Consider the following 16934-nt stretch of genomic DNA (forward strand, 5'->3'; position numbering starts at 1 on the left):
CCATTTAAAAGAATTGCTTCGCTCCAACTCACTAAAGAAAATGAGAGTTTATATCTCTCCCTTGTTCATAGAGGGGGAAAAACAAGCCCTAAGGGAATGTATTCACTGTTAACCCATAATTTGACCTATTCTATAGGCACTGCCACCATACTAAAAGCTAGATATTGTCTGACATGTGAGTTTTCTGAAAGCAGGTGTAGTGGTAGTGGTTTGATGGCAGGTGCTAAACAAAGAACTCCTTTCATTCCTTCTGCAGTGGTGCAGTCATGCAAAGAACAGAACCACAACCCACCTCTTCCCCAACATCTTGAATGTTGACTTTTGGAGCCTTCTGAAAATTTGCTTTTCTTTCACCTTAATAATCTCTTGCACAGCATTATGTTGCAATTGCTGATCTTCACAACCTAAACAAAAGAATTCTTAATCATCTTTCTTTCATTTCCCAGCTTTCCACACAGTCTGCTTGAAAGTGGAATGTAATAGGACCAAATGACAATGTAGTCCTTTTCAAAGAAATAATGTCGTGCATGGAAAAGCAAGGGCAGAAAACTTGCAGAGTTGAGAAATGCACACAGCACTGAGCATGTTAGCTGCTTGTTTTGAACAAAACCTTAGGAAATCCCTTGGAATTCCATGTCCTATCTAAAATCTTCCAGACAGACTCTTCCTTTCGCTTCAGTTCATCTGACAGCTCTACTTAAGAATCCTCCCTTTTGATGGTTCTAAACTTTGTGCATATGACTGAAGCCATAAACATCAAGGGACACATATGAGTCATTATGCTTCAGCTTCTGTTGGTTTTCTTCAGTTCAAGTGCTTTCCCCATCCTCCCAGTATTCCTTAATTGGTGATCAGAGAGAAGCAAGAAAGGAATAGGAGGGTTTGAATGCCTTTGGCAAAAAGTTGGTGACATTTTCACTTTTTTGCAGTGATCTGATCTAGATTCTTTGCTGTTGCCAGTATGTACTAGTCTGTTTTGGGAGAAAAAAATTGAATAAAGTTATAGCTGAAATATTACAGCATGCCCCTTAAAATCAATAAACAGGGTTCCCTCACTACTTCGCGGTTCACTTACCGCAGATTCACTGGTTCGTGGGTTTTAAAATATACATATAAAATTTTTATGTAGCGGGGGAACACTGTAGCGAGGAGGGAAGAAGAGCCACCCCCTCACCCTCTTTACCTTCCTTTTCTTCCATTACAGTGTACAAATAAGTGTACCCGTACTCTTCTTAAGTCTTCTTGATCTGCATCCTGATTTCTCTGGGTTGCAGAAGGTGAATTAAGAGAACCATTACATGAGTAATGACTTACCCATGTTGACTGTGTATCTTTTAAAAGGCTCGAGAGAATGCATGCCAGTATCTGTAAAGACAAACCTGAATATATTAGAGGAAATATATTTTACACACTGTGGAAAAAAATGTTGTTTAGATGAATTTTTTTGCACTGTGATTGTTTTAATGTTCTTCCTCCACTTTACTCTTGATTTTTGATGTTAGTAAGTTATGATCTATACCATAATCTGCTGCTTGAATTATTGTTGTAGAATATGGAGCTTCTCTATCTTCTCCTTCAAGTTATGTATTCTATTTCACTGATTCTTAAACCTTGAGCCCCCAGAACCTTTTTGACTTTGGTTCCTACTGTCTCTGACCTTTGACCAAACTGGCTGGGCTTTTGTGAGCTGAAAAATCAGTGTTTGAGAATTACTGGCCTATCTGACTTCTGTATTGTCAGTCTTTTAATGTCCCACATATACAATTGGCAGTTCAGTTGCCTGAAAAATGTTGGCCTCGTAGTGGTAGAATTCAAAGACATAGCCAATTTAGTTTGGATCAGTATGCAAAGAAATCTTGCAGCACCTTTGAGACTGTAAAGAAGTTAGTGGCATAAGCTTTTGTCAATGCATTTGATGAAGTAGACTTATTTAGCCTCATACAACCAACTTCTTTCTCTCAGGCTCAAAAATGCTAAAATATATCTTTGCATGTTGGCCTCAATACATTTGATAAGCCTCTCTCTTGCTCTGTTTCTTGATGGTAAGCCAAATTCTCCTAGTTCTGCTTTTGTTTCCAGTTTTTCCATTCCAATCACCTATGACTGTCAATCTGTCTTAATTTGGCATATGATCAGTTTCTTTCTGAATGCCAGCATGGCATCTTTTGAATTCTTTCCCTTTTGCCTCTGCAGCTATAGAATATACTTGGATTCTGGCTATACTGATAAGTTTTCCATGCAGACTTATCAGTAGAATTCTGTAAAAGTGTACATTGTAGCCTCTGAGTGTTTTTCCTGCACACCTTGTGATCAGTGCCACCCTTTCTTCTCAGACTCCCATTTCTAGATTAAAATACTATGCAGCTGTCTGGTTATAAACCATTCTGTTGTGCAAGAAATGGAGAATGAGTTAGGAATTCTTGCTTGTAAAATATGTTTTTAAAAGCATGTAAACACATTTGTCTTTCTTCAAACTGTACTCTCCATAAAATAATTATGTCAGCTGTTGTTCACATTTTTTAGGAGAACAATCCATTCTCACATGCTGCATATTGAAAGGCTCATTGAAACACTTTTGGATATTGATAATTTGTCATACTCTGTCCCTATCTTTTACCTGAAAAGAGGGGAAATTAAATTATTCATTCACTGCATTTTTCCTGTTTAGAATTGTTTGAGACAGGAGTGGTTCTCAAATTTGTTTGAGAAAGTAATATATAGTAAAATTGTGACTCATATATAAATCTGAGCCATTGCTGCATATCATGTGAAATTTCTTTTCATTTTTGTGGTAGTAAAATGCATGTTTTTCTGCATGTGACCAAGTCTTGTTTCTTATTTCTATTAAAGACATCAAATTAAATTTATTCAGCAACTATCCTAATTCTGTCACACTGCAACAACACAAATGCTAGTTCGCTGTCCATCTTCTAAAGCAAAATCCATTTCTGGGAAAAGAAAAGTCATATAGCCTTTTTCTATTCTATTCCTTTCAGCATAAGAGCCAAATGTTTAGAATGAATGCCTGAAACACAATCTTTAATGGTTTCAAATATTCTCACCACCTCGTTTCAGATACAGCGTTAGTGCAGAGACAGTGATAGCAGATCAGGGGAAGGGAAGACAATGATAGATTGGATTTGGGGATTGGGAGTCTCTGGGTTCAAATCCATGCACAGGTTTAACAGTTAGTGGCTTCTTAACTCTTTCATTCATAATGTTCATAATGTTTTGTTTTGATAAAAACGATGTGGAAATCACTATAAGTATATAAATGTAAATATAAATTCAAAGTGAGTTATTTGTTTAAAGCCATGGAAAATGGGTGGTTGGGTGTAAGTTTGAAGCTAGATTTTTATCTAGCCAGTGACTTTTGGTCATCCTGTTCCTTCTTTTAAGTTGCAGATTAATTTGAGGGATGTTTTGGGAAAGGCTGTGCTTTATTTGATACTGATTTTCTCCCCAGGATATGTCTAATGTACAAAATATTATAGATTTTCATTCCTTTTTTTTAAAGACAAACAGCATGAAGTGGAAATTCCATCCCCAACACAGAAAGAGAAAGAAAAGAAGAAACGGCCCATGTCTCAGATCAGTGGGGTAAAGAAATTGATGCACAGCTCCAGCTTAACCAATTCCAGCATCCCCAAATTTGGAGTCAAAACTGACCAAGAAGATATTCTAGCCAAGGTAGGAGCCACGCCTCTGTCGGCCAGCTTTTTATCTATAACTTAGCAGAATGTCATGAAATGGTGTTAGATCATATTAATAGCTTTCTAGTATAGTAGTTGCTGAAACTGCATTTGTGGAGTAAAATGAGTAACTACTCTTAATAGTTATCTTTTGAAGGAAGAGATTTTCTTCCCATGTAAAGTCTCAAAATTAATTTCTGAGGAGATTAATATGAATGAGTTTAGATAGCCACCATGCAGTGTTGTTGTTCTGCATAATACTTCTTGGAAAATACAGTGATTAATTCTCTTTCTGTTTGATTTCATATCAGGAACTAGAAGATGTCAATAAATGGGGCCTCCAGGTGTTTAAAATTGCTGAATTTTCTGGGAATCGACCTTTGACAGTCATCATGTACACCATTTTCCAGGTAGGTTTAATAAGAGGCAGCTTTTCATTTTTGCTTTTCTGTACTCTTGATTGAATTTTAAGGATGCTTTCCCTCCCCCTCTTTAATTTCAGGAACGGGAGTTATTGAAAACATTTAAAATTCAACCAGACATGTTAATAACTTATTTGATGACACTGGAAGACCATTATCATGCGGATGTGGCATATCATAACAACATACATGCTGCAGATGTTGTACAGTCTACACATGTGCTGCTGTCAACCCCAGCTTTGGAGGTAAGTCCACAGTATGGCAGGGAAAACAGAAATGCAAACTTGTAGCATAAAGCACACAACCATACAATTGGTGTTCATATTTTAGATATGAGGTGTAAAAGGTATATTTATGTCTATGATGCACAAGCTACTAATGTACAGTCATTGTTGTGTTTCTCTTTTTCATTTTTACTCCAGTATAGAAAAAAGAAAGTGCCCATTTTCCACTTCTTAACTTGATTTTTATTTGATTAGTTTCCTTAGTAGTCATGTTTATACCAATTAGAAAAACTCAAAAAGTAACAAAGCTACATTTTATTTTGAATAGAATTTGTGTATCAACAATAGCAAAGTGAGCATTAGAGTCACTCTAGATAATTTGCAGTGATACAGTATTTTTTTAAAAAAATAGAAATACTGTATTGTTGAAGGCTTTCATGTCCGAAATCAATGGGTTGCTGTGAGTTTTCCGGGCTGTATGGCCATGTTCCAGAAACATTATCTCCTGATGATTCGCCCACATCTATGGCAGGCAACCTCTGAGAATGCCTGCCATAGATGTGGGCGAAATGTCAGAAAAGAATGCTTCTGGAACATGGCCATACAGCATGGAAAACTCACAGCAACCCAGCAATACTGTAGCTGAATACGAGAAGTCCAGTTTAAACTGTATAAAACTTAAACTGTCTTATCTGCACTTTAAAAGGCAGAAATAAATGTCTGCCTAAAATAAGTAAATGACAGATTGAATTGTATTTTAGTCTTGTTAGTAAGCACTTTACTTAAGCTCTGAAAATGGATGTGAGACTATTCATGGCCAGGTTTCCTTATAGAATTATGTGACAACATTTGGTTACTAATAAGAGCATATATTTCTAAAGTTGATGGTAAAGTTTTGGCTTCTGTGTGAAGTTCAGATTTTGAATTTGTAGATAAAGGAATACTTTCATTTTATAGAATAGTTTTATTCCTGGCTTTTAACTAAGCTTCCTAAAGTTCATTCCCTGTAATTGAGCTTGATTTGAGGAATAAAAGTTATTAAAAAATTCAAAATATATGGTAAGTCAATACCATAAAGATTCTCCCAAAGGTAACTGTTTTGATTCTTGAGAAGAAACAGAAACTATAGTTATACATTATTTTTATGAAATGCCAGAAAGTGTGCAAACATCTGTGTTCCAAAGAAGAAAGTTCACTTTAATGGCATTTTGCTTGGTCTGAATAAAGATATCGAACCGAATCTTTTGTAATCTTGGGCTTTAATCATCGCTTTAAGAGGGAGAGGTAAATATAGGTATGTCTGTATTAAGTACTTCAACAAGGGAGTTGATGCACTTCCCTTTCATTAAAAAGTGTTCTTCTTGTAATCTCTTTCAGCCTGTCATTCATTCCAATGTTTCCCTCCTCTTTCACTCAGGCGGTTTTCACAGACCTGGAGATTCTGGCTGCTATTTTTGCCAGTGCAATACATGATGTTGATCACCCTGGGGTTTCAAACCAATTCCTTATCAACACAAGTAAGTGTGGTTTATTTCTAGCAACACTGAGAGCCCACTGTGTACTTGGAGTTCTGTCTGCAGAAAACAATAGAGTAATTTCTTCAGTTCCCTCTACATCTATTTAGTTTTAGTCATCTTCTTCCTGCTTTCTGTTGCCGTTGAGGATAGGTGTCAGCTCACACTTTGGATAAGGCAGCTGAAGGGTTTTCTGCTCACCCTCACTTCAGTTTAAATCATTATTTACTGTAGGTTTGTTGGTTTGTTTTACATTGCTAAATAATGTGGTCTGTGGTGCAGGCTGTGAGCAGACAATTAAAATGAAAATCATAACAAAGAGTGCATCTACTAAACTGTAGAATTAAGACAGTTTGACACCACTTTAGTTGCCATGGTTCAATGCCAAAGTTTGGTGAGACTCTTTGCCAAGGAGTCTCACCAAACCGCAAATCCCAGAATGTTATAGCATTGGAACATGGCAGTAAAAGTAGTATCAAACTGCAGGGTAAATGCACCCTCATACAGCTTACATGGCTGAAGGCTTTTCTATTTAAAAAGAAAGATATCCATGCACATATAAAGCTCGTATGACCAAGAGAAGAGTGTTAGTGTCACTTTCACCTTAACATGGTAGTTTTCTATATGCAGGAATTCTTTTCCCAAGTGGTGGAGCATTTGGACCATGTGAAGCTTCCATTCTGCAGTTTGCACTGGCCACTGCCTAAACACACCCTTAACAGTCACATAAACATACCAACCTAGAGAATCGTAGCATCCCATTGAGCCAGTGATAAGATGTCAAAACTCACAAAATATCCTTATATAAAATAACACTTCCAAATCTGACTCTTAAAAATGAAATGGCTTCAGCCTGAATGCTATGCCATATTCCAATCTATTTCTGTGTATATAAGGATTAATAGTTTTTTTTAAAACCCTCTTATTCCTTCTTTTAAAATAACATTGAAAAATACAAAAGACTACAACTTAAGGATGTTATATTTTAGTCCTTCCATGTGGGAGGTTGCTTTTCTAAGAAGATATTTTTGTATTGTTTTGATGATTAAATCTGTCAGATATGATTATTAAATAAAAGGGGTTTCATTGACAAAGAACGTCTTGTTTCTCTTCTATGAAGCTGTGCCTTTGGAGGGGGGGGGAAGCAAGAGAGGATTTGCTGGCTCACGTGTTTGGTACAGGAGAGTGAGACTGCAGCAGAATAAATTGAAGGAGTAGAGCTTCTGCAGTCCTGATGAGCCGCAGGGATTTTATGGCTGAACTTAAAAAAATTAAATAAAAGGACAGTCAGTGGACCAGACAGATGCACAACTAGCTTTGGGATGTGGAAAGTATAATAAATAGAAATTAAGGTCAGCAAACGACAAATAGCATTTCATCCCAGAGCATGTAGACCAGTTTGTGGGAATGAACTCCAGCTGTATGTTTTTCTCCAAGTGCCTCATTAAGGAAGCCTAAGTAAACGCAAGGCAACTGTTTTGTGTTTTTTTCTGTGGCTGTTCCAAGATGCCGTACATGAGCTCTACTTGATTTCTTGGCTGTGTACAGACTTGAGATAAACACATACTCTTCTTTGTGGAGATTTGCATTTGGATAGTAAATACCTTTGCTCTTGCAGTTCTTGGCAGCAGTAAGCAGTGGTAAACTAGGAATTACCTTTGGGGACAGGCGACATAAGGAAAGGGACGCACGCACAACATGGTACAAGAGTAGGCTTTTGTCCAAAGGCTCAGGCTGTGTCTAAATGTTGCCTGGAAGGTCTACATAAAAATACTCATATAACTGTGAAAGTGAGAAACTCCAGTGAAAAGATGTCTAACATAAGATTTACAAGGAACTAATCACAGTGTATTTCCCTGAAACTACAATAAAGAAACAAGTTGGCCATTTATGCACTTGGCTCCAAAACTTTACAAACATGTAATTGCCATAAATGGAGAGAGGAAGACCTCTGCTCCTTTTGACATGGTATACGTGCACCAGCATGTTTTCTGATGGAAGGAAGGTGGTTTGCAGATTCACTAATCATCGGAAATATGGAAGGGAAATTTTTGTTGCAAGATTAGCTGGTGATCAAGTTTCATTAGCTGATCTGATGTCGTCGTCTTGCTCTTCCAATACTGCAAAACCCTTTTCTTCTGGAGAATAGTGCAGCAAAATGTTTCTGGATATGTCAAAGCCTTGTTTTGTTCTGTGTTCTTCCCATTTGACACATGCCAGCTGTCATACCACAGAAAGGGACATGTGCCCAAGGCTGCTGAAGAGATGCACTGTGTTATTCCAACTATTTCAGTTTGTAAATTGAATGTTTTAGAGGCCTTAAAGATGTGAAGCGGGAAGGGAGTGCAGAATTTCTTAACACTGTTCCCTTCAACTGTCCTGCAGACTCTGAACTTGCCTTGATGTACAATGATTCATCGGTCCTGGAAAACCATCATTTAGCTGTGGGCTTCAAGTTATTGCAGGAGGAGAACTGTGACATTTTCCAGAATTTGACAAAAAAGCAGAGGCAATCATTGAGAAAGATGGTTATCGACATTGTGAGTTGCTATTTGAGTTTATTCTTCTATTTCCACATTGTGTGCAGCTTAACTCTGCAAAGATCAGTTACAGATAAATATTTTCATGATTGATTGCATAGCATTTTAAACCCCAAGCAACACGTAACAAAAAAGCAGTTCATCTCTTCCTTTTTAATTAATTGGATAGATTCTTAGCAGCTTATCTATCTAGTAGCTCAGAGTAATTTCATACCACATGAACTTGTTATGCGTTTCACCTTCTCTTTTAAAAAATGTGTTGCTCCATGAGCCATGTCTGCCATCATGAGCATATGTCCTCAACAGAGTGGTTATTCCTAGATCTTGTCCCTTTTGATTCATATCATTTATGTAGTTGAGGTCTCTACAGAGTCTCTTTGCTAGGACAATGTTCTTTGTTATGTTAGGTGAAAATCCATATCAATTCATACTAAATTCAGGCTGTAGATAGTTTTAACAATCTGTCCCTTTCTCTCCTTCTTCAAGGTGCTAGCAACAGATATGTCTAAGCATATGAATCTATTAGCCGATTTGAAAACGATGGTTGAAACCAAAAAAGTGACTAGCTCTGGAGTTCTACTTCTTGATAATTATTCAGACAGGATTCAGGTAAGATGCTCTTTGCTGTAAGCATAAGCCTGGATTCAATTGAAATTTCCAACTGGAGTAGATTCATTGAATCAATGTAATTTACATTAATATTGATTTAATCCAGTGAGTTTACCCTGTTTGGGGTCAGCAGTTAGTTTTGGGCCACTGATTCTGTCTATTCATTCATGCAGATTTCAATAGACCTGTATGTTTTGAGGTCTGAATTGGTAGCCATTTCTACTGGCAGTAATCATATCTCCTAAGTATCATTTTTGCCTGTTAGCTGTGTTTTGCATTTAGCATTGCATATTGTCAGTCATTGGATTACTTTCCGATACTTGAGAACATCCAGGTGATGTTTTCTGATGAACTCTCACATTTCTTTCAAGCAGATTTGTCTTGCACTTACAACATTTTTGGCCTTTTAGGAGAGGCAGAAGCTACAGATGTGAGATAACTAGGAGGCTATTAATGTCAGTGTGAAAAACACATAGCACACCATCACTTTACTGTTCAGAATAAACCTTACACTCCATGTATATTTGTGATTCTGTTTTCACGCCCGCCAAATGTGTAAATGGAAAAAGCCATTTGTTTCCAACAGAAGAAGACAACAAGTTCTCAAAGTAGATTTTGCTCCCTCTTGTCTGTGTTAGGTTCTACAAAATATGGTACACTGTGCAGATCTAAGCAATCCAACGAAGCCACTCCAGCTGTATCGCCAGTGGACAGATAGAATAATGGAAGAGTTCTTCCGACAGGGAGATCGAGAAAGAGAGAGGGGCATGGAGATAAGTCCCATGTGTGATAAGCACAACGCATCAGTAGAAAAATCACAGGTAATCTATTTAATGCAGAGTGGTCTGATAGATTAGTTAATAAGTCTGTTGCATGAAAATGAAAGGAAGATACAAACTCGAGTTCTGAACCATTGCAATATAAATAAATGAAATTATATTTCGGAAGGCAAATCAATAGCTTTCTTTACAATGATGTAAGATCCATTGATATAGTCGCCAACTCAATACTAGCAAATATATTTTATTCTGGTTGGCAAACATAAGGGGAATTCCCACCTTTCCTCTGTGACTGCTTGTGATGTAGGGAAGATGGGAGGAATTTTCCTTAATAATGCACTGAATCTTAGAGACATCTGAGGTTTCAAGTATTTTTTTGTTAGACTCTTTGGTAGAATTCATTGAGGGCAAATGCCAGTATCACTCCTCAGGTGTTGTGAGCAGAGTTCACTCTCTGCAGTTCCGCTTGACCTCTTGTTCATTTTAGTTGCTGATTCCATCTAAAGTAGATCCATCAGTGAGAACTTAGTAAATTAATGCTTTCTTCATTTGTTCAGTCGATCTCCTCTAAATGGGACTGATAGTTAATTTTTCCTTTTGTCATCTTATGGAGTGGAGGAATACATTCATGATGGTGGTGGGGTGAAACTAGGTATTGTTTACCCAAGGAAAGATTTCAGAACACATCTGTTTGGTAATAGATACATTTGCAAAATGAATTCATGCATCATTTGCAATAACACCTCCTCTAATTTTTATTGTCACAGGTGGGCTTTATAGACTACATTGTTCATCCTCTCTGGGAGACATGGGCAGACCTTGTACACCCAGATGCCCAGGACATCTTGGACACATTGGAGGACAATCGTGAATGGTATCAGAGCACAATCCCCCAGAGTCCTTCTCCTGCTCCAGATGACCAAGAGGAGGGTAGACAGGGCCAAACAGACAAATTCCAGTTTGAACTAACACTGGAGGAAGATGGTGAATCAGACACAGAAAAGGATAGTGGAAGTCAAGTGGAAGAAGATACCAGCTGCAGTGACTCCAAAACTCTTTGCACCCAAGACTCAGAATCCACTGAAATTCCACTTGATGAACAAGTGGGAGGGGAAGTGGAGGAGGAGGAAGAGGAGGAGCAGAGCCAAACAGAACATTGTGTGCAAGAAGAACATTCTCCTGATACGTAACAGTATGATGGCTCTGTGACTCCCTTTGATCTTTTCTCTCACTTTCTCTCTTTTTAAAAATTGAAAAATGGTTTCCCAAGTGCATGTCACACGGCACAACCATGGTCACGCCTCACTGTCATCTGCCAGAGATGTTTGTTGATCAAAAACTGACTTGATTATTCAGTTTGGCACTCAGGAATATTGTAGCCAGAATTGTTCATCTCCATGGCATCAGAGAGCAAAGGAAAACACCTGCAAAGAACAGTTTAATAAGAGTTCAACTTGGCAGATACGATCAGAGTGTGTGTCTACTCCAAGATGTTTTTCAAAAGGAGTAAAAACTGGTCCAAAGCTAGTGTGTGTGCGTGTGTGTGTGTGTGTGTGTGTGTATTTTGTATTGGATTTTAATTTTCATGAGAGAGGCAATTTGTAGCATACATCATCAGAATCTACAGAAAATGGCCAGCAAGTGAATCAAGATTTCTAGTGGGGGGAAAATGCACTCAGAGAATGGGACACAACATGAATCTGTTACCAGTAGGAAGATAAAGCTGTGGAAATCGCATAATTTTCTAAATTTCAAGTCTTCCTGACACACGACTGAAAAAAGTGTAGCTCAGTGGGTTGCACTGACATCTGCATTTTGTATAATATGTAAAATGGAAATCTTTTTGTAGAGTTTACTTTTATTATTAAATGTATTGAGGTATTATATTTAAAAGAATGCAGCACCCTCAGAAATTCATCTGCCACTGGTTTGTCTTCTCCCCCTCCCCACCCAAAGAGTAACTTGCAAGTTCTTAGTACAAATATATGCTACACTGGATAAATTGAATTTTATATTTGTTTGCACTTAGATTTTATAGCAGTTCATTCAGAAATTATTGTTTTTGTAGACCAGTTCAAACTAAATTGTTGTTTTCAAGTCCATCCCTCCTGATCCTTGTGTGTTTCAGAAACAACTTTATCAACATTCATTTTTGGCTCCCCACCCCACCCTAAACTTTTCTAAGAGCAGCAATATATCATTGTCCTTCTAGATGACTTCGTCCTTCAGACCTAGCCTTTATTGATTTAGGCTTTACTGTGCTCAAACTGAAATTCCCCTCTTTTCTAAAATATAGTGGACCACTAGAGTAGCAGTTGTTTCAAACATGATCGAAACCCACTTGTGGATTGCTGGAGCCTTGAAAAGTGAGCACCATGTTCTCTGCAGTAGACTGAATGAGTTCTAGAGGGTGGAAGAAAGATGACAAAATGATAGAGTCACTCTTAAAAGTTGGTGGGATACTTTTACTACAGCTGTAATTTGCAGGCCACTATGACCATGACTCACTCTCTATAAGTGCAAATATAATAATTTCCATAAGGCTGTTTTGGGTTGTACATGATCTGCCCCAATGACTGACAGTGTAAAAAAAGTTAGCATGAGGCCATACAGACTGTTGTGATAACAGATAACAGATAACAAGCTACACTTGAACAGGAATTAAGATGAGTATCTTCAAATGATGTGCAATGGAATTTTTTGTTGTGTTTTGTTAAAAATAGTCTGGGCCATTTCTCCCAATATCCCAGTTCCATTTTGTCATCCTCACAACACTCTTTCTCCTCTTTACACACAGTTAAGTGCCACTCCCTTCAGAGGGGCTGACTCCTTAGTAGGTGTCCTTTTTTGTAAGATTTGAGCAGGAGACCAGTTTAGCTAAATTAGGTTTATCGGAATTGCTTTTGATCTTTATTACAGCAAGATTATTTTAGAGAAAATTTTAAACATCTGGCAGCCATTTGACTGTTTGGTGATTGGATTTTTAGGGTGTTTTCCCACCCCAAATTATATGCTGCCCTGTTATGAAGTTATATTGACTATTGAACAATGAAGGGTGCAAAATAGATTGCCTTGTAAAACTGAGGTAGAATTACAGAGTTGGAAGAGAAATGTTGAAGATAACGCATTTGTACAACAAAGCATAGGCTGCAGTCTGTATGCCATAAAAGCTAATGATTTTAATGAATTAAGAATGGTTTAGCATGGATTGTCTTAATGGCCTTAGCATGCAGCTAATAAAATGCATGGGAAACCTGTCCACAATGGCAGTCATCAGATGCAAAAAAATAACCTCATCTGATCTATGCCATGGTTGCAGTTTTGACAGATCCATGACTGTACACCATGCATCTCTTGACTTATCAATTTGGGGTATTTTCCAAATTGATAAGTCAAGAAAAAAAGTTAATTTTGGAGTGGTACAACTCCCAGATTCCCTCCAGGATCATGCTAGCTACAGATTCTAATTATTCCAAAAAATAATTTTACATACTTTGATATTTACTTGTTGTCTATGTGCATACAGTAGTGTTTCTACATATGTAATGCCCTTGTTGCACATATTCTGAGTCTTAGTCACTTAGCTGAGTGATGAGGCCACATTGAAGGCAATGAAGAGAATGAGTCCACTTTAAATCTTGTTTCTGCCTCCTGCAGAATTCTGGGGTTTATAATTTAGTGAGGCTGTTAAAGGCTCTTCCCTAAACTACAAACCCCAGAATTCTGCAGGAGGCAGAAACAAGATTTAAAGTGGTTTCATTCTCTAGTGTGATTAGGTCAATAAATTGATTAGGATCCAGACAACATTATTCAAGTTTTAAGTATATCAGTCAAGGAAATTAAGTTGACCTTTTGATTTTAAAGGCGCTGCAACCTGACCCTTTTATTCTGTAGCCAACCCTTTGGCCTGAATCCCATTGGAAGCTCCGGCTAGATTGGAAATTGGAAGAGTGAATATATATATTTTAATATGTCCAATTTTCTTCTTAATTTTTACTGGCTTTTGTTGAAAAACAAAACAAAATACTAACTGGGGAATTGAATGAAACTGTTTGACCATGTTCCTGTCCTCCCCCTCCCTGCTTCAACATTTGTTCAGTCCCCAAGAGTGCCTGGAATCTTAAATGACAAAAAGCAATATCAATTCCAAAAATCAGTATGGACCTAGAAGGGTATTTTATGGGTGCCAAAAGTTAATTGTATGACGTGGGGTGCTCCTAGCTTCAGCCAGCAAGAGGTATTTGTAGGGAAGGATCTATTATAAGAGATCTCACATGTTGTTGCAGTCAGGTGAATAATTTTGCATTTTAATGGGATTTCCCTGATGCTTCATTTTAAGGAGGTATTTTCTAATAGCTGGATCTGGTTGAGGTGCACACTTATGAAGTAGTAGATGTGAGGAAAATACAACCATATTGTGTAAAATGCACCCATACATATGGACAATCACATGGTAGAAAATATCATTTTTAGAGCCAGGGATCGAATGCACTGTACAATCTTCTCTTTCTTTTTTTTCCTTATTGCCAAAGTGTGCTTTAGCACTGCACACTGCTTTTAAAAAAATATTACTGTTGTAAAGTGATTTCACATATTTTGTATGTGTGTTTTGCCATAAGAAAAATGCAGTGAATTGGTTACAGTATAGAGAAGAGGAGCAGGGAGTAAGGGAGAGAAAGAGAGGAGCCTGAATTTTCATCCACACTTTAGCTTGCAAGTTACTGTTCGCAGTAATTCTGTGTCTGTTTCCTTTTAATTTCTGGTTTTATGTCAGTCCCCCACCCTCCCAAATTGCTATCAGACATTATAGGGAGAACAAATCACATTCAAAATGTTTTTTTTTTAAAAAAAAACAACAACTTGAGAATGGAATGAATTTTAAAGGACACTTTGACAATTCTTTTAAAATGCATTTATTTATTTTTTTATTCGTGCCATGCATATTTTTCTCACCAAATGACCTTACTTGTAATAAGTCTTGTTTGTCTCTGTTTACAACCATGTATTTATTGTAATGTATATACTGTAATGTTACTTGTAAATTATAAGTTCTTATTATAACATCGTCCTAGCTAGGGTGGTGTTGCTATATTTGGAAACTCTTGGTGAGAGAATTAATATTGTGTATACATATTCCCCTTGTACATTTTCCCCCCTCCTCCTGTAATATATCCTATATCACCTTAGAGCTTGTTTATGGAAGAGTTGAGAAAAATTATAAAATACATAGATATATTAAATTAAAAGCTGCAGGTCTTTGGTCCCAGGGCTGTGCCTTAACTTTAAACAATATTTTCTTCTGTTTTGCTGCATTAGAAAGAAAGGTCGTTGTGGAACATGGGCTGGGCATATCTCCACCACCTTTTTGTGTTTTTAAGAGACTTCAGGTCTTGACTCCAAATTATTAGCTCCCTATTCATTGGGCTTCTATTTATGATCCCACTAAAAGCCCTAATTCTAACATACTTGTGTATACACGCTGCCCTGTTTGCTTTTCTTCATTGCCTCTTCAGGGATCGCTCTATATTTTGCTTTCTTAAAATCAAACCCAAATAAAAACACAACTACTAATGATGGCCACTACTCAATTTCAACTCCCACTTTCCAACCTTAATGAAACAGGCAAGTTTCTTGTTTATTTCAAGGAGCAAGTTGCAGGGCAGGAGGGACTGATGGTGTCCATTGTTGCTACTATAGCAGGTCTCTCGATCAGGCCACAGTTTATATTGTGTAATAAAACACAACCTGTTTTCCCTCCAACACTAATTTTAAGCATTTCAAGAAGCCAAAGCATGCTTCTGTATAACTGTATCTGTAGATATGTGTATCATAAATGTAGAGTGATTGTAACCCTTCAGATCTTGTAAGCACTACCAGTCTTTCTTAGTCACCCCCTCCCCTTTTTGGGCGGAAATTCGCAGTGTTCTGGACACATGTCTTGCTGCTGTTCCTGACTATAATTTCAAAGTCTGGATACCTCATTGCCATTCCACTTATGCCCAGCCCTTGTAGCATGTGACTGTTCAGTGAAAGGAGAGATTCTTTTTCAAGGAAAAAACAGAGCCTCCTTCTTGACACAAACTGTAGATTTTAGCAGCCCTGGCCCAAAGGAATACGATTGCTTTTGTTTTAAACAGTATAAAAGGGACACTATAACAACTGAATTACTGAACAATATTTTTGTTGTTTTCAGTTTGGTTTTGTTTCCTTTGGGTATGTCTTTAGAGTGGCTACTTGTGTGAACATTGCAAATAATTCAATGGTTTCTTAGCCTCTCTTACAGCCTATGGGATAGTACTGTATGTCAAATACCTTCATATGAAATTTTTATATGCAATGGAAATAAAAAGCATGGGTTGATTCTGCCTAGATACTGTACTTGACCATCTTTTTTGCAAATAAATTTATCATACACTACTAAGCATCTGTCAGTCATAAGATTTATTTTTAGGGTATATTAATTGGAAGTAGAAGTTGGATTTTACAATTGTGTCTAAAACCGATGTCACTGTGAATTCATCTGAAACCAAAAAAAAAATATAGCTTCAAATAACAAGCACCTTCATACCTCATGGTATAAGGCAGAAAGCTCAGACAAATTTAGAAGAAGAAAAACAAGGAAGGGCAAACTATCTCCATTTCTGCCATGAATGGCCACCAAAGTAGATTGAAATTTGAAAAGGATACAGAGGCTGATTACATAAAGTACTCATTAATCAAACACTATACTAAAAGTTGCACTTCCACCTGTAGAAGAACTAAGGAAAAAAATTCATAAAACCTAGAATGTGATCCAACCAGTCAAATATTCACAAGAGCAATTTGATTTTGATAGCACAGACCAAAGTATCTACACATCATTATAATTAGCTGCATAGAGAATCCCAAGAAGGATTATTACTGAACCGTATAAATTAGAACTAAACTCCCAACCATTCTATCCATTCACAGCTTCAAAATCATGGCTTGGGGAAAGTTCAGATTTTGGACCACCAGAATTCCCTTCCATCATGGCTGCTGGGAGTTCTGGTTTTGAAAAGCAACTTTTTCCATCTTTTTGCAGGACTGAAAAGAAGCAACAAAGCTTCCTCCCTCTGAAATGCTCCGAGTTATCATCTGTTCCACAAACAGTAAACTTCCCTATGCATACATTT

The 16934-nt window shown here is 37.3% G+C and overlaps 1 protein-coding gene across 8 annotated transcripts in view; it reads left to right on the top strand.

Annotated features, from left to right (window-relative positions):
- Positions 1-16197, top strand: part of PDE4D (phosphodiesterase 4D) — an 806167-nt gene extending 789970 nt beyond the window's left edge. For all 8 annotated transcript variants that reach the window (XM_060761516.2, XM_060761515.2, XM_060761518.2 and 5 more), the window contains 8 exons: positions 3518-3690; positions 4004-4102; positions 4195-4359; positions 5756-5855; positions 8238-8392; positions 8879-9001; positions 9640-9822; positions 10548-16197. In XM_060761516.2, the coding sequence (XP_060617499.2) occupies positions 3518-3690; positions 4004-4102; positions 4195-4359; positions 5756-5855; positions 8238-8392; positions 8879-9001; positions 9640-9822; positions 10548-10970 (1421 nt within the window). In that variant the 3' untranslated portion in view covers positions 10971-16197. The remainder of the gene's footprint in view (positions 1-3517; positions 3691-4003; positions 4103-4194; positions 4360-5755; positions 5856-8237; positions 8393-8878; positions 9002-9639; positions 9823-10547) is intronic.
- The last annotated feature ends 737 nt before the right edge of the window (positions 16198-16934 follow it).

This window comes from Anolis sagrei, chromosome 2 (assembly GCF_037176765.1).
Source record: "Anolis sagrei isolate rAnoSag1 chromosome 2, rAnoSag1.mat, whole genome shotgun sequence".
NCBI lineage: Eukaryota > Metazoa > Chordata > Lepidosauria > Squamata > Dactyloidae > Anolis > Anolis sagrei.